This window comes from Pelmatolapia mariae, linkage group LG10_11 (genome assembly GCF_036321145.2).
Source record: "Pelmatolapia mariae isolate MD_Pm_ZW linkage group LG10_11, Pm_UMD_F_2, whole genome shotgun sequence".
Lineage (NCBI taxonomy): Eukaryota > Metazoa > Chordata > Actinopteri > Cichliformes > Cichlidae > Pelmatolapia > Pelmatolapia mariae.
In genome coordinates, this window is record NC_086236.1 from 63,348,120 (window position 1) to 63,370,044 (window position 21,925).

The window sequence follows — 21,925 nt, forward strand, 5'->3', positions numbered from 1 at the left end:
AGTGACTGATTTTCAGGAATCTAGACAAGTATAGGGCAAAAAAAAAGTGTCAGGCCTAAAGAGCTATTTACATCAGGTGAATAGTATCTGAATCATGTCCTTAATAAGAAAGAAAAAAATCCCCAAAACATCTGACATAGGACCTGAGAGATTTGCAACAGCTTTGTTTTTAAGCATGACAATGATGCCAAACTCACTGCTAATGCAGTAAAAGCACACCTAGACAGAACCCCCCCCCCCCCCCCCCCCCCCCCCCCCCCAAACTCATGGATCGGCCTCCCCAGAGCCAGATCCTCAACGTTGACAAACAAAAAGCAGACTACATACAAAGAAAAACTTGTCAAGAGATTTTGCTGTGCTGAGGAATAAAGGCGGTTCTATCAAGTATCGACTTTTAATAGTACAGAACTGTACAAACTGTTTTTGTACTTTACTTACTGTACTTTTTTTGCATGTCTTTCAGTAAATTGTTGCACCCATTTTCCTAGCAGAATATAAAGAAATGAAGGGATACTCAAGACTATTTATTTTGTCACTTTGTCACACTTGCAACTAGTGCAAAATGCCGCGGCATGATTTTTAACTGGCAGAAGGAAATTCGACCACATCACTCCAGTTTTGGCCTCCCTACATTGGCTTCCAATTGAATTTAGGATCCGTTTTAAAGTCCTTTTATTGGTTTTTAAATCTCTAAACGGTCTGGCACCTGTTTATTTGTCTGCTTTGTTGAGGCCTCGTGTCCCCATTCGTTTGCTTCGGTCAGCTGAGCAACTGTTGCTTTCAGTCCCAAAGTCACGGCTAAAACTAAGAAGAAACCGATTGTTCTCTGTTGCGGCTCCAATGCTTTGAAATAGCCTTCCTCTCCATATTAGACAAGCTACATCAGTGCCAGTTTTTAAGTCCAGATTAAAAGCCTATTTTTATTCCCTGGCTTTTAACTCTGTGGGTGACTGACATTTTTTTTTAATTAATTTTATTGCTATGTCTGGTTTTTGCTATTTTATTACTACATTTATATTTGTATTGTACAACACTTTGGTCTACCAGGTGTGTTTTTCAAGTGCTATATAAATAAATGATGATGATGATGACTATTGCAGGGTACTGTAATTAATAGGCTTAAATTATCATAAACAATATCATAAGCAAATGCCAACAGACTCAATAAACTGATCCGTAAGGCCAGTAATGTTGTGGGGATGGAGCTGGACTCCCTTAAGGTGGTGTCGGAAAGGCGGATGTTGTCCACGATAAAGACAATGTTGAATAATACCTCCCACCTACTCCACGACATGCTGGTCAGTCACAGGAGCTTGTTCGGTGAGAGACTGAGATTACCAAAAAGCACCTCTGAACGACACAGGAAATCATTCCTGCCTGTGGCCATCTCCCTCTACAACTCCTCTAACACACTGTATACTGCAATAGCTACACCATTTTTGCACATGCTCTTGTTTCATATTCAGCTATTTATCAATAAGTGAATTATATATATATATAGACACATACATGCATGTATATATTGTGCTATTCCTTACTTACTGTATTGTCTGTCTTTGTTACTGCTTGTACTGGAGCACTGTAACCAAAATAATTTCCCCTAGGGATCAATAAAGTATTCTGATTCTGATATATAGTGCCCCCTTGTTAAATAATTATGGTGCCTATTGTCCTCCTTAAAACGGGACATTTTATGATAGAAACAAAACGGACACCAGTTTGCTCCAATAAAACTCTTCAAAAATTTATTTACAGTACAAAAATGAAAATTTACTATGAACTTCTATGAATGGGCAAAAATAAGAATGGTGCATACAGATTCCAGTAGTGCAAGGGAACACAACAGCGTTAATAATTTTTCCTGCACTACGAAGCAAAGACAAAAAAAGGAAAAGGAAATATCCTTACATCTTATACTGCAATGTTTACTCTGACAATAAAAATGCTTTTTAAACATGAATCTAGAGTTCACATTCCAATAATGTAATGTACACTGACACATATAGCATGGACATAGATGATTAGCTATGCTTTGCACTCAGTGCTGTGGCGCAAAAAATATAGAATATATAACTATAGATTGGTGAGATATCTTTATCTGTCACTGAGCACATCTTAATGTAATGCGAGCACTGTGAGATGTAAGATCCGTCACGTATTACATAGACATTATACAACCTGAGAAAAAGTCTTCTTTGAGACAGCTGTGGCAGGTTCAAGCAAGAGATCAGTAATTACACAATATACACCAACAAATCCTGTTCCATTATTTAAATCAGTTCACCGCATTTACCAGTTCAAACTTATTGCTCCATTCCCTGCAGAAACAGTTGTTTGTCCTGTTGTTGTTTTTGATGATGATATTATCTAACCTGAATGAACTTAGGCAATCAAGTACGTGGGAACAATTTACTCATCAAGGCCCTCGTCTTCCTCTTCCTGCTTGGCGTCCACCTCGCTTGTGTCCGAGAACTCGTGGAGCAGCACGTATTCACGGCTGCTGAAGCCAAACTTTAGGACATCTTTTTCTTTGAGTTCATAGTACCGCTGGGGCTCGATACGCTGGTTGTTCAGATAAGTGCCATTGCCAGAGCCAAGGTCAATAATGTAAGGCTTTACCCTCCGGCCCGTGGTGCCATCAGCCCGCGTAAACTCCACCAGTCTGCAGAAATGAAGACAGAATGGTGGACATGATCTATTTGCAAATGGGGATCATGGCTAAAGAGTCATTCAACATATTGGACAACAACAATAGTAAATAGTAATCACCACAGATTGAGCACGTTTTTCAATCAAAAAGAAAACTAGAGTAAAAAAAAATAAATAAAAATTTGCTGATGACTGTTCTTCCTACCTGTACTGGAATACTGCATGTTGCTTGGAGCAGGATGGGTGATCAATCGGGATATCAGCAATTCTTCTCTGTCGCCCCAACAAATAGGCACTCTGTCTGTGAATGTACATGACTGGAAGAGCCTCATCATTCTTGAAAGGGTACAGTCGCCATCGGCGCTTCGGAATCCGAGCCTCAGGCGGCTCGTTGTACTTGATCACCACTCCCCGAAATGTGTTTGTGTCTTCTGTGAGTGCCCCTGAAAGTTCGAAGTTTGGCTTCTCTTTCACAGCAGGAGCAGCGCTTGCCTCATCACCCTCTTCTTCTGACCTCCCGAAGTCTCGCTCTTGGTTTTCTTCACGTCGCTGGCGATTTTCCCTGCGTCTCTCATCTTGCTGCTGTCGTTCAGCTTGTTGAGAGGCAAGAGCATTTCGCTCCCTATGCCTCTCCCCACCGCGCTCTCTCTCCCGTGGCCTATCTGATTCCCACCTACTCCGTCTGTCCTCTGGTTGCTCATTTCTTCTTCTTCTCTCGTCGCCGCTAGCTCTATGCTCATCCCGTTCCTGTGACATATATTTAGAGAATACTTACACAGTTACATTTTTGAGTAGTTAATTATATTATACTGCATCACCCTTCAGTATGGAAAAGTGGGCTCTAGTTTGTTTGACATATATTGTCATTACTGCCAGATGCCTCTGAAAAACATTAAAGATGGGACAACTGTAGCCCAATGTTGGGTCTCTACACAGAAAACAGACTGCCTCAGACTGTTAGTACTATCTGACTAACACTTGGGTTACACAAGCTTCTGTGTGGTAAATTCCAGATGAGTACTTTATACCACCTAGATCACTTTACACTCCAGTGGTGCTGCTGAATTGCAAAATGTTTCCCAATAATTTGAAATTAATCACCCGCTTTACTCTGACATCCCCATGGTGAGGACTACGGCTTCTCCTTTTTCTCGGAGATCTGCTGCTTCTTCTGGCGGGAGAGGTTTCCCTTCTACCTGGTGAACGGTCCCTCGTCCTTGCAGGTGACCTAAATGAAGAACACAAGAGAGTATTAAGCGACCGTTCACACGACATTTCCCACCGTTGAGATGCAACTAGTGGCTGTAGCTAGCCCAAGTAAGTACTACAGCGATATACTCGAAAAAACTGAGTCTGTCACGGTTGTCAAGTTGATCAATATGACACATGTGGCAAAATTAAGGTGGTATGATAACTTTAGCGCACACACCGACTCGTTCCTCCTCTCTGTGGACTGGAGTTGCCGGGGGATCTCGACCTGGAGCGGCGTGATCTCTGTGGCCTAGCAGGGCTCAGTTTCTCCTGCTTTATCTTTACTTCGGCTTCACGCTCCGGACTTTCTCTTCTCCTGTGTCGCTTCTCTTTGGCCATGCTTAAAATAATTCTCTCAAATCGACCGTTGTATAACCTAAAAAGCATACATTTTCAACCACACCACTGTATGTACAAAAAAACAAAAGCCTCGGCATGTAACAAACTTCGCCCGTTACGCCGAGATCACGCACTTCCGCTTCCCGAGGTTCACCGAGAATTAAGCTCCGCGTGTGTTCATGTTTCACGTTGGTTCCGACATGAGAAGCCGGCCAGTTTATTTCCTGTACAGCCTAAATATTTAGTGTATTGAAAAAGCTGGAACATTCTTTCATTATTTACATATTCGTTTAACACACATTACTTTTACTTGATGCAGCCTGTAAACACAAAACAAACAAAAAAGGCATAATAAAAGTAAAAGTTACACAAGGTGGTAAAAGTAAAAAAAACCCAAACATCCCACTTGGCTCTTTTAAATAGATTTTTTTTTTAAAAAATTCTGATAAAAATGTATTTATCTCAAAGGGATTTTTTTTAAAGTGTCACTAGCCTTTACTCGCTGGAGCTAAGCGCTGATTCCGCTCGCACACATTAAAACGTAACGGACGTTGTTGCCAGGACAACCCAAACAATGATCGTGAACTTTCTGTAACTAAAGGATAGACCAAGAAGTTTCCAGTTTTACCGTATAAGTTTATTCTATCCCTCTATTGTAAACGACAATGATTCCTCCAGCTGACACGCTGCTGAAATACGACAATCCAGTTCTGGTCAACAAAAGCACAGACAGAAAATCACCAAAGGTGAGTTTATCGAGCCAGCCGTGTTTATGGCACAAGTCTCAGGGATAGATTTGAGATTAATATAAAAGTTATGCTATCCAAAGTCCCGAGAGTCTGATTAAAGCTTAATGCAATTATACTTACGTCCACCAATATATTTGCATGCATACACAGTTATAAGGCGGTTCTGTAAGGTGTATTTTATAATAGATTTACGAAAATGTATCAGTCATTTAAAAATCAAATCAGGGTAATAAAATGTTTGTCTGATAGTTTATGAAACATCTGTCACTACAGGGACGCCCTTTGAAAGTAAGCCCTCAGCAGCCCATTGACTCTACACCTGTTCCACCACCTCCTAAACCAAAATCAGCGTCTACTGAGGCTACTAAGCAGGAAAATGAGGAGATCCTCAATTTAATCCTCCCACCCAGGTACAGTTTTTCCTATCCATAGCTTGTTCTTCAGCAAGTTCAGAACTTTTCAAATTTTCCTCTTACAGGGAGTGGATGGAGGGAAACCAACTGTGGGTGCAGAAAGTATCCAGTACACCTTGTACAAGAGCAGATGTGTTGCACCTAGAGGAACTCCTAGACACAAAACTGCAGCAAAGACAGGCCAGAGAAACAGGAATCTGCCCTGTCCGCAGGGAGCTCTATTCCCAGTGTTTTGGTAAGGAAGAAGCTGAGATGTTGCTGATTATAGAAGGTAGAATCAATACACATAAATACAATTAATCACATAAGTTTTCTTGTCATTCTTTTTCTTTTGAGATGAATTAATCAGACAGGTAACAATCAACTGCGCTGAGAGGGGTATGCTATTGTGGCGGGTCAGAGATGAGATTCAGATGACCATTGCTGCCTACCAGACCGTGTATGAAAGCAGCATAGCTTACGGCATGAGAAAGGCACTGCAGGCTAAGAAGGGCAAAGCTGATATGAAAAACAGAGTAAGGATATCAGGTTCCTTATGAGTTACAAATACAGGGTCACAAAATATATATACATTTCAATACTAGGCAATTCATAGATGCTGGGAAATTTACTTCGCCACTCATGTAGATCAGCTGTCATTTAGCTAGGAGTCCAGCAGAGAGCACCATTTCTCTATTTTACAGTTACTGTACAATGACAGTGGCTGCAGTGCTTTTTACAGGATTGACCCTGCATCAATAACAAACTCACAAGTATGCTTTGTTATACGGGCAGATTTTGGAGCTAGAAAACGAGAAACAAGAACTGAAGAAGGCGCTGAATGAAGAGAAGGCTAAATGTGAAACAGTTGAGAAGACAGAAGCTGAAAAGCGACAGCTGGAAGAAAAGAGGCACGATGAGGAGATCCAGTTCTTAAAGAGAACCAACCAACAGCTTAAGGTGACTTTTTTAATTACATATCAGAGAATAATTCTTGTCGATTGTGTTGTCTAAAGATTTCTTAACCACCCCTTTTTTCTTTTCAGACTCAACTAGAAGAGATAATTACACCAAAGAAGTAAAAAAAACAAAACAAAACAAAAACTTAGTTTTTGTTTAGTTTAGTTTTTGTAAAACTTGTACAAGATTGTATTCATTTGTAATTCATCTTATTGCTTAATGATACATTAAAGTCAAAACTTAGCGTAATTTACAAATGTTTTATTGTTCTGGCATAACAAGTACACTTCAAACAACTACTGCACATTGCTCTTGAACGTCAAGAGAGCAGTACACTTGTAAAGATGAATGAAATGTCATTCAAATACAGTTCTGCACTGAGGGGCCAAAGTTACAACAGTCATGAAGATAAGGCATCAAGTCGATTAAGACCACCTTAGTCTTCCACCTTCTGCCAACCTTTTTTTTTTCCAATAAAAATAGCTCCAGGCTAATTTAGATACAGATTTCTTACATGTGTGTTTTATTTTATTTTATTCAACTCCAGTCTAGTGCTTCGATTTCTTGGTATTTTGACCTTCTGTGCCTGATGCTGGGATTTTTTTGTTCTTGTTCTTGTTCTTCACATTGTGAGTTTCATAATAACGTACGCCAACTTTCTTCGTCCTCTGAGCACGATCCATTGCTCTTCTCTGTAGAGAAAGATAAAAGAGAAATAGAAGAGGGAAAAAAAGTGAAATCTTCTTCTAAAAAAGAACAGAGCTTTTCATTTCCAATGTTACATCAGTAAGAAGAACATTCACCAGAGAAATCTGGCCTGTTTGACATCAGAGAGAACAAACACTGCATACCTGTTTAGACGTGAGTCTGTTCGGCTGGGCCAGGTCCTCACCCTCCTCGGCTTTCCTCTTCTTACCCCTCTGGTTTGGAGCTGAATTCAAAGAAAGATGAACAGATCTGATGTCACTGCCTGAATGTTAACTTGACGTACCCATTCAAATATAAAGTTTGTACAAAATATCAAGTTGATAAATATCAGTAATTGATTATTCTGTTGGAACTGCAGAAGGTTTATTGGACCTTAACCACATCTGATAAAGACTTTCCCAAATTATTTTTACATCCAGAACCATACAAAGTCATAACAAACAAGCTGACTGACTACCTTTCTTCTGTGCTTGCTTAGTCGCTGCTGACTGTTTAGTCTTGATGTCTGTGAACACTTTGTCAGAAAGCGCCTTAGGTATCCTGTCCAAAGAAATGGAAAAAAGTAAATCATTACAAAACAAGGCAAACAGTTTATCCCAGTTGGGGTCAGCTGAAATGAACAGTAATTAAATTAGGCTCAGATTAACTATACAACGGTTACTTGACTTTGTTCTTCAGTGTGTGCTGAAATTCAACACAAGCATTAAAGAACACAAAAGACACAAACGTTATGGCATCAAAATGATCACTGCTAGTCATCAGCGGCTTAAAGGCTGGTTAGCACGGACCACCTAAAATGCGTGGCATCTCTATGTCTGACAACTTCACATTACGTTACTGGACGAAACACAATGGTGGCAGTACACAAGACAAAGAAAATATGCGAGTGAGGTTAGGGCTTGAGCAGACTAACCGGATTGCAGAGAAGCGATTGGATTTGGCTCGGTCCAGAAACTGCTTGTACTTGGCGATTTTCACATCCAGCTCACGTATGACCTCCCGTGAACTCTTGCTGCCGTTTGTCTTTTCAGTCTGAGAGGTTGTGGGCTCAGAGATGTCAGTCACTTCATCAGCTGGTTCAACGCTGGTCGCATCTTCCTCTTTGCCTTCGTTTTCCTCTGTGCCCTCATCTTCCTCACCATCAGAGCCAGAAAAATCTGACATGTCCAGATCAGGCATGTCCACGGGAACTAAGTCTTCCTCGCTGAACTCTGGAGCCACACTGATTTTGCCAAAGTTTTGTCGGACATTAGCCAGAATCTTCTGGACCTGTTCCTTCTGTCTCTGCTGTTCTTCCTCACGTTCCTCTGAGATGGCGTCCGGATTGTCTGGTTGTTCCTTCTGCACATGCTCTACTACCTCCGACGGTCCTGCAACTGGCAGTGGCTTCTCATCCTAGCGAAAACACAGCAATAAAAACAGGTTTACACTGAGGGCACAGTTTGGTGCACTTAAAAAGCCCTAGAGAGAAATTCAGTGTAATCTTACCTCTTGATCTCCTTCAGGTCCAGGGGGTTTCACAAAGAAGGGGATACGTCCTCTCTGCCAGTCATTCAATACCATTTTAGAGACTGTGGCGAGATCTGGCTCACCGCCCTGTACAAAAACAAGAAGAGATTGCTAAGACAACTTAAGACTTAGTGATTTAAAGCTGAAGTAGGCAGCAATAAATAAATACATTTAAAAATATATATATATCTAGTGTTTCAGAGGCAGCTGTAGCCCTGCAGCTCTTCTGGACTCTATTTTCAGACTTAAACATTTGGCAGTGAAAGGAGAGAGTCCAAGCAGAAAGAAAGTTTGGCGGCACAATCAGTTAAGCAGAGTTTCCATCTGGTAAATAAGAGCTCATCGTGTCCTATGTGGAGAATGAAGTGAATGTAACTTTTTTTTAAATGCATACACATCACATACATAAGACCCAAGCTCTTCTGGGGGGGAGGGCTGTTTATGTTTCAGTCCTGCCTTCTCTAGATTTCTGCCTACGCCATATTTCAGAGAAAATGTCAAGACAGTACAGCATTTTTAGAGAGAAATAAGGCTCAAGGAGAGTCCTAAATTCAAATACATGGGAGAAATGTGCAGCAATGAAGTTGGTAGGAACACAACTTTAAGGGGAAAAATGTTTGTAAAACCTGTTTTTGCAGCAAAGTCAGCAGTCATTAACTTCCCCACAAAACTACACAGAGGCATTAAAACACTTGTTTCTAGAAAGACAGCACAATAAATACCCAAGCTGAAAAATAAACCTTTACCATTACCTCTTACACATACAATGAGTTAAAATGCTCCGTTGTAGCTATAAAATTATATATTTTTTATATCATAAGAACTTATAAAGCAAATGTTTGGAAAAATATACAAAGCAGTTTTCAAGTATAGCCTCTAAATAAGAAAATGAACCTTCAAAAGTTTCCCTGTGCGAAACGCCAGTTTCTCAAGAAAGTCATCAGCACAGTTCCAAGTAGGGATGCGGTAGGTCTTCTGAATGTATTCTGGTTTGGCCCGCTCCAGTACTGCACCGATGTGCTCCTCTGGGTTCTTGATCTTTTCCACTTGAACCTTTGCAAAAAGGGGAAAGAAAAAGATGAGTACTTTAAGACGTGAACCTGCAACCTTTCAGTTACGCTGACTGTAAGGGTGAAATGCTGAACCTCGGATGCCCAACAAAGATCCCGAGGATCAGAAATAGAGCAGATAAAGACATTTTTAAAAACAGTTGGGTATTAGTATTATGAAGCCCAAACCACTTTAAAGTCTCAGTTCATTATTCTCCGAATCCTCGGGACTGTTAAAAATACAACATTAACAGTTCGGTGGAATATACGAAGTTACCAGGACACCATTTCTCGGATCTGTGCTTAGATTTTCAGATGCTATTGTTTTTCCCAGTTTTATGGGAAGTCCAAATAAATTCACCCTTCTTATTATACTGCAGTGGCAGACATTAAAAAAACTCAATCAAATTAATTAATTTAAAAAAATCAATTGGAATAAACTTTAAAAAACAGACTTACTACTCCTTTCAAAACAATATCAGATTCACTGTCTTCTGAAGGGTAGACAACACCAGGGCAGTCAATGAGGAAGATGCGCCTCATCAAAGTGATGTACTGCCACACCTTAAACAAAAGAGAGAAAAAGATTAACGCTGTATGTGTGGTCCTCGAAATTCAGTTTCACAAACGATGAGAAACACATTTCACCTTGTTGGTATCATTTGATATAAAATTTTAAAACAAGGAAAAACTGCTGAAAGAATTATAAGTGGGAAAGCAAAATGTACGTGATCTATGAAAGTGCTACGGATCATAACCTTGTTTGGCTTTCATAATTGCTGAGTATGTGCTGAGAATAAAACACAAGGTGGGAAATAAAGCACTGCTGGCCACAGGCCTATGAGAGTCACTGGATAGGTGTGCAGAAAAATCTCTGCTCGGTTATAGTCCAAGCTTACAATTTTGGCTCTAAAGGTAAAGCTATTTTTCCCTGACTTTCCCCTTGACCGGTCTTTGTACGCCAAGGTTTCAACCCTTCATTTGTTTCCAAAAAGGATAAACAGATGAAGAGAGAGGAAATGAAGGATAAAAAATGGTTGTTTTTACTCTTTTACTCTCCGCTTAGTTTTTCAGTTATATTTTTAAAAACAGAGGGTAGACTGCTTCTGTTACTGAAGCCATCAACAATGACTCCATTAAGCAGCAACGGGACTTTGACTAAACCTAAAATATAATCATGTGAACCTAACTACTGTATAGTTAATATGATACATTGATTTTACCTTCGTTTCTCCAGCGAGGGGTGCAACATTGCAAACCTTCTTTGACCTCAGAGTGTTGATGATCGAGCTTTTTCCAACATTCGGATATCCGATGAAACCCACACTTATTTGTTTCTTGTCTGTGTGGAGCTGCGTGAGGGAAAAATAAAGTCAGGAAGTCTCTGTCTGTCCTCTTTTAAGGGATGTAATTCCTCTGTTGTCTCTTTCAAGCTTCTTTTCTCAAGTATGCTGCCAGGGCAGTCAGGGCAATACATAATCTAATGTTATGGTTGTAACTGTGTGGAACACAGCACAGTTTTGGGACAATGAAGCATTCTTTGTAGTTTAGCCTCTGTAGACCACCACAGTGGATAAAAAAAAATGTGCTTGAAATGCAGAATTTCAGCTTTAATTCAAGTGGTTTAACAAAAATGCACTGAGTTAAATGTTCAGGAATTACTGCCATTTTTATACACAGTTCCCCATTTTCAGAAGCTGAAAAGTAACATCAGAAAGACAGCCTGAAGTCTAGAACTAATGGGCACCACCAGATGCTGCATGTCCTTCTTTCACATGGTGTACCAGGACTTTACTGCAGCTGTCTTCAGCTGCTGCCCTCTTTTGAAAAACAGCTTCAGTTTTGTCTTCTGTAACTCAAAAGCATGTTCATGGTGGGTTGAGATCAGGTGACTGTCTTGGCCAGTGAAGAATATTTCATTTATTTGCCTTGAGAATCTCTTGGGTTTCTTTTGCAGTATGTTTTGGGTCATTATCCATTTGAGCAGTGAAGTGCAAATTCATTTTGCTACTTATATCAGCAGTCACATCATCAGTAAACACAAGTGGTCTATGTCCACTGGCAGCCATACATGTCCATGTTATGACATTGCTTCAACTATGTTTGAAATATAATGTGTGTAATCAGCTCATGAGCTGTTTCTCTCCTTCTCTATACTTTTCTCTATCCATTACTCTGATAAAAGTTCATCTCGGTTTTCAGTGATTTGTTTTCCAGAACTGTGGAGACTCTTTCACATGTCCTCTGATATGGTCTAACCTGCCCTACTGTTTGTAACCAGTGGTTTGTACCTTGTTGTAAATGATCCGAATAAGTTATGTTTAATTTGTCATGGAATAACAAGGGAACGGGACTCACCTAACCATGAAACTACCTTTCAGTGGATTATCCAATTACATTTGAGCCTCTGAAAATGGGGGACTGTATATGGATGTGATTTATAAAAAGTTAATGCAATACTTTTGGTAAACCCCTTGATTTAAAGCAGACAGCCTGTCAATCTTCAGTTACAGCTTGATTGAAACTCCACTGTTGTGGTTTACTGCAGCTAAATTAATATATTGTGTCAATGTAAACTACTTAAAGACCTAAAAGCATATTTTACAGTTTAGTAAAGTGTTTAAAAATCTAAAGGAAGTATGATGCAAAACAACAATAATGCACAATTGACAAACCAATGTAGCTTGTCATCACACAGATATGTTTATTCCAATGTTTGTGACTCTAACATTAACACATTAAATACTGCTCATTAAATGCCTACAGTGTCCCAGCTAACCTAATTAAGCATCAGATATTCTGTTCACAGCTATATACACATTAAGTTGTTACAAATTACTACCAACTGACAAATCTATTATCTTGCACAACAACATGATGATAAATGTATTTTTTAAAACTCTATATAATAAAACAACTCAAATATTTTATTGGTGAAAGTTTTTGCATTTCGAACAAAAAGCATTTGCTTACCTTGCCAAACTGCCTGAGCAGCTGGATGAGAGAGCCCTTACCAAATGAGTTTGTGAGGCTGGCATGGAAAGCCAAAGTGGGATATTCTTGAGACAGAACAGCTACCCAACGTTTCTGGTTTAACAATGAGCAGAGACCAAGTTTAATACTAAGAAAAGGCAACTACAACCAGTCATACAGGAAACCAGAGGGGTGTGCTGTAAATATCTTACCGTGACCCAGGTGGGCACAAGGTCACACTTGTTTAGAACAAAGATCAGATGTTTCCAGGATTTCTCTTTCTTTAGATACGTTTCAATGCTCTTAGACCGTGTTCCCATAGGATCTCGGGCATCCAGCACTTGGATGATGACATCAGATGAGTCAATCACCTGTAAAAATAAAAGAGGACTCGAGAATGACCACACAACACTTTGCTGCACTAACATACTACACAAGATGGAGACGATACCTTGTAAAGTTCTCCCCAGATTCTCTTGGACTGACCCTTTTTGAAAATCTCCTCACGTGCTTCCGACCTTTAGTAAATTAAAAAAATAGCAGGGATTTAACAGCACTTTAAATGTGAAAAAAATGCATTTAAAAACAAACAAACAAAGAAACAAAAAGAAAATTCTTACCGGACCCCTGTGTCCTCAGTAACCAGGTCTTTGTCATTTTCTGCATTATAACTTAGGGCTGAGGCCTCAGCTTGCTCTACAAGGTCCTTGACATCGCCCACAACGAGACTGGGCCTCTTCCTTTGAGCCTTAGGTCCAAAAGTGTTCTCAAAACCCTCCGTGTCTAGAATGTGAACCTTAGAGTTCTGCAATTATAGAAAGATAGAACATTTTGTGATTAAAAAAAAAAGTTTTTATATTAACAGTGAATAGCTCTGCCAGTAATATACTTACAGCAGGACCTTATATTATTTGTTTACAAAATCAGATAGAATTATCAATGTGGTTTTATTAAGTTTGGACTTTGTTCTTTCCAGCATGAACAACACACTTAAAGGATCCAGATGTTGAAGCTGGACTGCAAAAGCAAAATCCACTTAAATTTAACATTACCATGCTGTATTTAAGCAGAGAGGAACCATAAAGATCTTTTTTTTCAATGTTAAAACACAGTTTTTGATACAGTCACAAACAGCTCTCCAAGAGTTTCAGTCGGAAACACACAATAAATGAATATATTAAACAGAACACCCAAATATGCAACGACAAAGCCAGTGAAACAGCAAAGACTATGCCAGTGCTGATTAAGTGTTCCAGCGATCTTAAAACACACGCCATACCTCTATTGCAAAACTGCCATGAGGGGTGGAGGAGCAGGTTAGTCAGAAACAACACTGTTTACAGCCTCAGGTCACCTCAACTATCTGCCAAGAGGTCCTACAAAGCACTCTGGTTGTTTGAAAACACATTTTTCTGACTGAACCACTGGCTCTTGCTTAATTTGTCTGCCTTTTGGAGCAATATCATTCCACTGGTCATTCAGTGATCATACATTAAGATTACAGAGCACTTTTTTACTTTACTAGCACTTCTATGCCATGTAGTTACATAATTGTAATATGAATAAAAATAAGAAAAGGTCCTCTTCTGGTAACCGGGTGATGAATTAAGAGATTATTTTGAATTCTTTCACACTCTAAGAAATGCCTCAACTTCATGAGGGACTATAGCACATGGCACAAGAACAAGAACTGGATTTTATTTAGAACTGTGTTGGTTATGTTGAAGGGGAAAAAAAATCAAAGTCTGGATGAAGGCAGCTCTCTCATGCCTAGTGTAAGCCAGTACATTCAGGTTCACAGTAGGGCAGAGGAAAAATTGTATGAGGATTAAAGTGAGTCCTCTTATTCGTCTCACCTCATGAAGCCTCAAGAAAGAGTTTACTCACACAGACAAAAATAGCTATGATCTTTATCTGCATTACTTACTTTAGTCATTATTAAACGCATTCCACTTACTGGTTATTTCCTACTCAAATTTTAAACATGCCACTTGTTAACCCCTTTAAAAGAATCAACCTCTTGATCCCACTGTCGTAAGCAAATTTAGACCCATGTGCAAAGAGCTATTTATATTTAAGCTTACAGAACACTTTAAATCAAATACTTTATTTTATTAATAACATAATCTTTTATTTTTTGGGGGGAAAATGTTAAATCCCATTTTTACTATGCATCACTACGACTGCCCCAGTCACGATTCTCAGGCTTGGGTTGGCTGCAATTTCAGTTTTCCTTGAACTGAGCTCAGCTACTGTATCAGAAGATACACCAGACCACAACATCTTACAAAGTAATGTGAAGAAGTGTGTTTGCTAGAGCAGTTTCGGTTGATTTTTTCCCCCCACATGTAGCCCTTTACCTTTGATGTCTGCGTGCTTCGCTAAAATAAAAATAGGATACCCCAAAATACCCTGCAGCTGAATTACTTCAAATCCAAGGAAACTTATCCTTTTAGCCTCAACACGAACCACATTATTAGTTTCTCTTGTATTGAGGGTGCGTTGCTTATTAATGTTTGAAATAATGCAACATCTAAGTTATTTTTAGACTCCTTGCATTCTCAGCTGACCAAACAGCCTTACTTGCAGAGACAGCTATCTAATATCAAGTTATTCCTTTCTTCTGCGCCCTTGTTCTTTAAACATTAATTTTGTCACATGCTCTGTGCCGACTTTCATGTACACTCCATCCATACTGAACTAGAAAGCAGTGTCAGATGAAGTACACTCCCTGGCACCTGCAGTTTCAGAATCAGAATCAGAAGACTTTATTTATCCCCAAGGGGCAATTAAGAAGTTGCCTGTACAACTCTGAGAAAGCAAGCTTAATAAATGCTGCCATTATATTTTTATCAATGCAATGCACTTTATTTTGCCAGGCTATTAACACATACTTGGAAAAGTGACATATTACATCAATCCTTGCTGACCTTTATTAAAATTCTGAGGTAGCCGATAAAGACTCGTCTCCAGACGATAGCTGGAACCAGCTAACTCCCCATGAGCTGCTGTTAGAGATCCTGGAAGGCTTACTTGTGTTTTCTTATTGCAGTCTTTGTTGTCTGGATCCCGACGCCCAGTGACGCCATGGCTAGCCATCTCAGGCAGGCAAACTGTGTGTCCTCTTTTAAATCTCTTGTTTTTGTTTTTTACCCTTGTTGACACAATTTGTTGTTTTGCTATTATTTTGTTATCATGTTTAGATCCCAAGGTTTGCATTTGGATTATACAGTTAGGTCTACACCTGACAGTACCTGACAGCGTTTCACATCCAGTTATTATTATTTCTTTTTTCTGAGCCTCTGAAAATGGAAGACTATGGATAAAAATACCTGTAATTCCTAAACAACGAATTCAATATTTTTTGTTAAACTCCTTGAATTAAAACGTCACCTCTGCACTTCAAACACATCTCAACTGCTTAATTTTAATTTCAGTGTGTTGGTGGTGACTGTTCATAACAATACATATATAATAAAAATCTTACAAAGTCCCATTCCTTCTTGAGAGCCTCGCTAAAATGAACTGGTGCACTATAAGAACAGCAAATAAAAACAAACAAACAATGAAAATGTTTTCTTTTAAAGAAAAAGCTTTAAAGCCTTTATACTCACATGGGCTTTGACTCTATCGTGCAAAAGGGACATAGGCAATTTGCTTTGTCTCATCACCACACGATATGGATCCTTCTTTACTGCCTCCATCTCCTCCTGGAATTTCTGGAGGGATGACTGCTTGATCACACGGGTATTTGCTTAAATATAGAGTATAGAAATATGGGATAGTCATATTATAAGAAAAAAAATGATAAGGTATTATTGTAGTGAACATTTTTTTTTACAAATTCAACTGACAATATTTCAAACAAGAGCAACATATGAGCAAATGGTATTACCTCCAATTTAATTACATTTACAGTATACACTATAACATACACAACAGTAAAGACATTTCTCACCAAACCATTTGATGTTAGGTTCAACTCTGGCAACAGTTCCCGGAGCTACTGTGGACTGGTACTGTAAAGGTTTGACGACTTTTCCACGGCTATTACTGTGGACAAAAGATCTCTTTAATTCTCAACATATCACTTACGTTACATTGTAACAGTAAACTATATCAATAAAATAGAAAAGAAAAATAAAAGAAAAATAAAAAATAAAATAAAAATAAAAATATTTGCTTACCATCTTTGTTTTTGTCTGTACATATTCAGGCGCTTGATAGTGGCTCGGTCCCTCATGTTGTTTCCACCAGCACCTTTGGTTCGATCTGTTGAATAAATTTATGTTTACTTTAATGGCTCATTAACGAAACCCACATGCTATTACAATGCACTTACTGGTTAGTCAATTTATTACTAGGGAAATACCATATTTATAATCAACTAAGGCCTCTGATTTTTTTTAAAGGACCTTGCAACAACATTCATGTTTTATTACCTTAAACGGTTTTAAATGTGCTGAACAAATGACTGGGTTTCAGTGTAAGATGCCGGTATAGTGCTGTTAACAGCTTATACAAACACGTAACTGTATAATTCCTATCAAGATATACTGCATTGCTAGTTATGACTACTAACCAGACACACAATACACGTTCATTTTTAAAGGAGCATCATTTTCCACCCCAAGATTGTAGCTCAGATTTTACCGTAAATATGTTTAACTTTCATAAAACAGGTGTCTGACACGACAAAACTTAAAAGGATATATCTTCCTACAGTGTACGCAACAGTGTAAGTTAAGTTTTAGATTCATCACACCGCTGTGAAGTCTTATTTTGATACGCAACGCTATTATTATCTAAAATAACGCAAAAATGACTTTCTCTGACAATGACTAGCAACAATTAGCATTAGCTGTAAACAAGCAGTTTGGCTAATGGGAGAGTTAGCTCACCGGGGTTGCTGCTGGATGTCGAGGGGTTTATTGAGCTCTTCCCCTTGTACCGTGTCTTCACCATGTTGCCCTCTTAGTCGGTAAAGCCTTCCACAGAAAAAAATACGAAGGTGTCTGAACGGCGATGTTTTGTTGCCGTTATTCCCCTCAGCTAGAAAATGTACACCCTACACGTGTTCTTAGGGTGAACAGGAAGGACATCATCAATAGAGCGACGGAGGCGAGAACCAATCAGAAAGCTCCTGCGTGCGTACTTAGGCTGTAAGTAAAGCCTCTTCCCTTAAAGGGAAATTATGGTTCTGCGGCGGTAACGCGTTGTCAGTCCGTGGACAGCTACTAACTGTCTACCTGCAGAGGGCGTCTGTTGAAGTACATTGAAGTTTCTTAAGTTATCTGCAGGCTGGGTGGATAGAAAGAAAAAAGCCCCACATCAAACACATGTGCTTTTTTTTTCTTTTTGCGCTCCTGTGCTACAATCAACTTGATTTCAGTCCCTAGAGGAGGAAAAACGGTAGTGAGATCTGCAGAGAGACATTTAGATATTACTTTTATTTTTACTGCATAAAAGGACAAGAGCGCAATGGTAAAGCGCAAACTGCACCCAGGGCAGAAGCAGCCGCATTAAGCGGGATTTATCATAGTTTGTTGGGAGAGGGCAGGTGTTCGACTGCCCAATGTTGATTGGTTGAGAACCACACACACAAAAAAGAAAAAAACTTCAAAGATCAAAAATTAAATCATGAAAAACACAGACAATGGTTGCAGGGACACTTTTCATTGTTTTCAGTGCTCATGGACCAGTAATAACTCCAGCAAGATTGGCCCATAGACTGGTCACATACTTTGCACACTGTCTCCATCTGACAACAGAGCTCACTGCATGCATACGGAGAGCAGACAGCGAATGCACTCTCTCTGCTCTACCATAAATTCTGCTTTATATTGCTAGAAAAACTTCAGCTCTTTGCAAGATCTGCACAGACAGCATGTTACAAAAAGCTACCAAGGATCCCAGAATAATGACAAAGCTGATTAATGGAGACCACAGTAGCCAGACCTTTAACTTCCAACAGGTAACGTAGGTTTTCTGTAGGGCAGGACACGCAAATGGGCATAGTCCTGAGATGATTAATTAAGCATTTCAGTGTCCGCGAGCTTGCTAAGGTCCACTCATTTTTACAGATGTCCATTCGCTGTGTTCATGATAATACAAGTACTGACTACTAATGTTAAGCTAGCCAAGAACCCAGAGTGATGATAAAGCTTGAGTGAATGCCGACCTCAGCCCAGCAGCCAGACCCTGAACTTCAACAGGTAACAAATGGATAAACAGTCAGGCTGCGGCCTCTGTTCATCCATCCACCTGTTCATGTTTCTAAAGTAGAATCACTTTAAGGTTTTTAAGATCTCTTTGTGCTGGTTTTCATCTTTGCTTTGTGCTTTCAGCATTGGATTCATACCTTAATACTAAGAGAAGCACCTTATGTGGGTCCTCATTGGAATAGGGATTTTCATTGGTGTGTGGGACTTTAGCCTACAGGTTAATATTGTTCAATGGTAATTATGAGACATTGAGTTCCAGGTCATTTTATGGAGAAAGTGATGTAACAAGTACTATGTGTAATAATTACTTTTTTGAGTAATGGCCCCAACACCAATCACAACAAAAATGGGAAATACCTCCAACATGTGCAAACATTTGATCACACAACACATAATTAATTTCCACGAATGTGATGTCTTTTAAATGCTGGTTAGCATTGGTGAAGACTCTCAAAATGGAACCAATGAGAACCAAATGAGAATCGATAAGATGATCGATAAGGAATCACATTGATAATGTCATCCGAATCGCTAAATCCCTATCAATTCGCATCCCTGCTGAGGTGCTATGTAAACACTTCATTAGCAGTTTTTGTGGCTTGAAAGTGCTAAACCTATTACAATAAAAATATAATTTGTTGTTAAAATTATTCATGGATAGTAATGAAGTAATGAAGAAGTGAAAACTAAATGCCTCATGTCTACTCATGTTAATGCTATGTTGCTATACCCGATTTAATCCAGAAGAGGGTGCAATGCAATTTGCATTAGGACATTGTCACATGCCCTATCTATGGCCACATGCCAACTAGCCCTTTAAGTGACTACTGTCTGCAACGTAAAATGACTAATAAAGCTCAAACCATGTATCAGTAGTCAGGCGTTTAAACGTACCAAGGTCCAACTTTACATAAGTCTTTTTGTTTTTAATTTTTATTACATCCATATTTTATTAGTTCAATTAAACGTGAAATCAGGTATTTTCTGTATTTTTATTTTTATTTTTATTTTTTTCATAAAGATCAAAATGTTGATTCAAAGCTTTCTTTACACTTCAAGAAATTCGATTCTAGTAGGCTAAATTTTTCATACTTTGTGACCAGAGAAACTTATCTCAGTGGTGGCTGTGGACCTACTTGTTAAGTGCAAATATAGTCAGATATCAAATACACACACATGCACACTCACACACCACACAAATTTTAATAATGTTCTATATCAATTTCAAATAGATCTGGAAGCAATGTGCATAAGAAATTAAATAAATACCAGAACGCTGGACTTTTTTTTACCTGCAGCAAACAGAACTGATGCCAGCTTTCGCAAGAACTATTTGATACTAGCATGTATGAAGGGCAAGTTTTACGTGGTTGTGATGATGGTGCCTTCACAGTGTTTATGGTACGTTACACAAGTGTGGCTCATTTCCAAGGTAGGGTATTTCATAGAGACTTTGGTCTGGAGAGGCGCCATTCAGTATTCAGTTTATATAGCCGGGAGACTGAGGAATGTTCTCTGTTCATTTTCATACACATGAAATTGGAACTGACTGAATGCTATAAATGATTTTTGGAAATTGGAATTTTCTTTCTTCTTTAAGTTTAAAATCTAAGCCAAAAATCAAAGGACAAAATAATGTTCTCCGTGTTACATAGTTTCTTCAAACTGGGAAGAACACATATAGCTAAACTCTTCATTTAATTTAAATTCCAGCTGTTGCAGTTACAGACAGATATTTTGTCTGTAACTGCAGATGTCTTAAACATTTTGGTCTTTTGACTAAATATAACCTTTTTATTTTGCAAACCTTTCAAAGCATTAAAGTGGTATGAACATTTGCTGTGCCTTGAAAGGCACTGTGTTAAAATATAAGACCATTTCTGCATGTATGGTAACAGTCTCTTTGCCTTTCTCTGCACCTTGTGCTCCTTTTTAAATGTGAACCAGTAAGCGCATCATAGTATGGGTGTTGTCACCCTAAAGAAAGATAACTTATCTAATAAAAAGAATCTTGCTAGTGCACGTTTACTGCATTGAGTCATCTGTCATAAGGATGATATTGGGATATATTCTGTCTTTCTGTCCTCAGAATGACTGTAAGATATATTCAGTATGTCCTCACATTTGTCTACAGTGGCTGAAAACTTTATTGCTACATTTTATTGCTGCTAAACTAAGTTGGCTGAACTTGCTAACTTCTTTGTGTTATTTGCATGAAAAGTTTTGGTTAGGCACAACCAGCGCAAAGAATTGATTGGAAAAACATTATTCAGAATTTGCATTCAACCAGAAAAGCACTGACCATCCATTTACCATATATGATAGATGGACCACAATTTATGAGCAGCAGGAAAATCCACAGGCTTGGAAGGCTTACAAGCAATTTTAAACCAATAAACCCCCTGACAGGGTACATGTGCAGCTTAAAACAGAAAAAAATTGCTTACCAGAAAGTAAAACATCCAGTAATTTTATTAACGTTATATCAACCACTTATTACTTCTTTACCACCTATGTTTATTACATTAACAGTTACTTCCTTTGTTCTTTTCTCATGCAGGCAGAAAATACATAAAAGTAGCTCTAAACAATTTACTTAAGGGATTCTGATTCCGAGAGACGTTTATATTACAGCACACACACATTTTTATAGACCCATAAAAATAAGAAATGTTGAAATGATGGCGTGAGTATCTGGAGTGAGAACACTTGACACATGATTTGAAAACTTCTCTTATGTGACGCCACTTCTTGATCTTCTTGCTGTGTTTCATGGCAGAGATGGTTTGCCTATTACATTGTAAAGATATTGAGAGCCAACTGTTTAAGTCACAGCATTTGTCTTTAAGGCAGATATTTAATCAGCTCATCCATCTCTGTAGTTTATAACCGAGAACAATGGAGTCATGGGGAGTGGGGAGATGGGCATCAGCGGATATAGAGCACCTGTGTTTAATAAGGTTAGGACCGAACTTTGCACAGAATGATATCTCAGTCCCAGCATGTGTTTTACAGATTTAATATTTTCAGCTAAAAAGTAAATGATGAGATGTCCACTGAAAAAAATGACCTATCCTTTGAAAGTGATTAATTGTGCAAAAAGCATCAAAAGAAGAGGAGAT

At 38.8% G+C, this 21,925-nt stretch overlaps 3 protein-coding genes across 3 annotated transcripts; 1 reads left to right on the forward strand and 2 right to left on the reverse strand.

Annotated features, from left to right (window-relative positions):
• Positions 1-1,728: 1,728 nt before the first annotated feature.
• Positions 1,729-4,381, reverse strand: snip1 (Smad nuclear interacting protein). The gene is made up of 4 exons (XM_063486366.1): positions 4,079-4,381; positions 3,751-3,877; positions 2,855-3,396; positions 1,729-2,662 (listed from the first exon to the last, which is right to left on the reverse strand). The coding sequence occupies exons 1-4, from the start codon at positions 4,285-4,287 to the stop codon at positions 2,410-2,412; spliced, it is 1,131 nt and encodes a 376-aa protein (XP_063342436.1). The 5' UTR covers positions 4,288-4,381; the 3' UTR covers positions 1,729-2,409.
• Positions 4,382-4,904: 523 nt separating this feature from the next.
• On the forward strand, positions 4,905-6,462 carry dnali1 (dynein, axonemal, light intermediate chain 1). The gene is made up of 6 exons (XM_063488036.1): positions 4,905-4,985; positions 5,262-5,398; positions 5,467-5,636; positions 5,738-5,916; positions 6,176-6,340; positions 6,427-6,462. Exons 1-6 carry the CDS (start codon positions 4,905-4,907, stop codon positions 6,460-6,462), a joined length of 768 nt encoding a protein of 255 aa, XP_063344106.1.
• A 143-nt stretch (positions 6,463-6,605) lies between these two features.
• gnl2 (G protein nucleolar 2) lies at positions 6,606-17,664 on the reverse strand. Its single transcript, XM_063488035.1, has 16 exons — positions 17,481-17,664; positions 16,767-16,851; positions 16,538-16,632; positions 16,194-16,333; positions 13,200-13,384; positions 13,031-13,097; positions 12,792-12,950; positions 12,580-12,693; positions 10,830-10,958; positions 10,066-10,170; positions 9,452-9,610; positions 8,537-8,644; positions 7,962-8,443; positions 7,506-7,588; positions 7,192-7,271; positions 6,606-7,032 (listed from the first exon to the last, which is right to left on the reverse strand). The coding sequence occupies exons 1-16, from the start codon at positions 17,542-17,544 to the stop codon at positions 6,889-6,891; spliced, it is 2,199 nt and encodes a 732-aa protein (XP_063344105.1). The 5' UTR covers positions 17,545-17,664; the 3' UTR covers positions 6,606-6,888.
• Positions 17,665-21,925: the final 4,261 nt, after the last annotated feature.

Excerpts from the sequence above, each read along its gene's own strand:
- gnl2 (XM_063488035.1), bottom strand. The coding sequence starts at position 17,544 with ATGGTGAAGACACGGTACAAGGGGAAGAGCTCAATAAACCCCTCGACA. Across the intron at positions 13,098-13,199 it reads ACTGAGGACACAGGGGTCCG|GTCGGAAGCACGTGAGGAGA; the intron begins GTAAGAATTTTC and ends AATTTACTAAAG. Across the intron at positions 8,645-9,451 it reads GCACAGGGAAACTTTTGAAG|GGCGGTGAGCCAGATCTCGC; the intron begins GTTCATTTTCTT and ends GTTTTTGTACAG.
- snip1 (XM_063486366.1), bottom strand. The coding sequence starts at position 4,287 with ATGCTTTTTAGGTTATACAACGGTCGATTTGAGAGAATTATTTTAAGC. Across the intron at positions 3,878-4,078 it reads CAGAGAGGAGGAACGAGTCG|GTCACCTGCAAGGACGAGGG; the intron begins GTGTGTGCGCTA and ends TTCTTCATTTAG. Across the intron at positions 2,663-2,854 it reads CATGCAGTATTCCAGTACAG|ACTGGTGGAGTTTACGCGGG; the intron begins GTAGGAAGAACA and ends TCATTTCTGCAG.
- dnali1 (XM_063488036.1), top strand. The coding sequence starts at position 4,905 with ATGATTCCTCCAGCTGACACGCTGCTGAAATACGACAATCCAGTTCTG. Across the intron at positions 5,637-5,737 it reads GCTCTATTCCCAGTGTTTTG|ATGAATTAATCAGACAGGTA; the intron begins GTAAGGAAGAAG and ends TTTTCTTTTGAG. Across the intron at positions 6,341-6,426 it reads GAACCAACCAACAGCTTAAG|ACTCAACTAGAAGAGATAAT; the intron begins GTGACTTTTTTA and ends TTTTCTTTTCAG.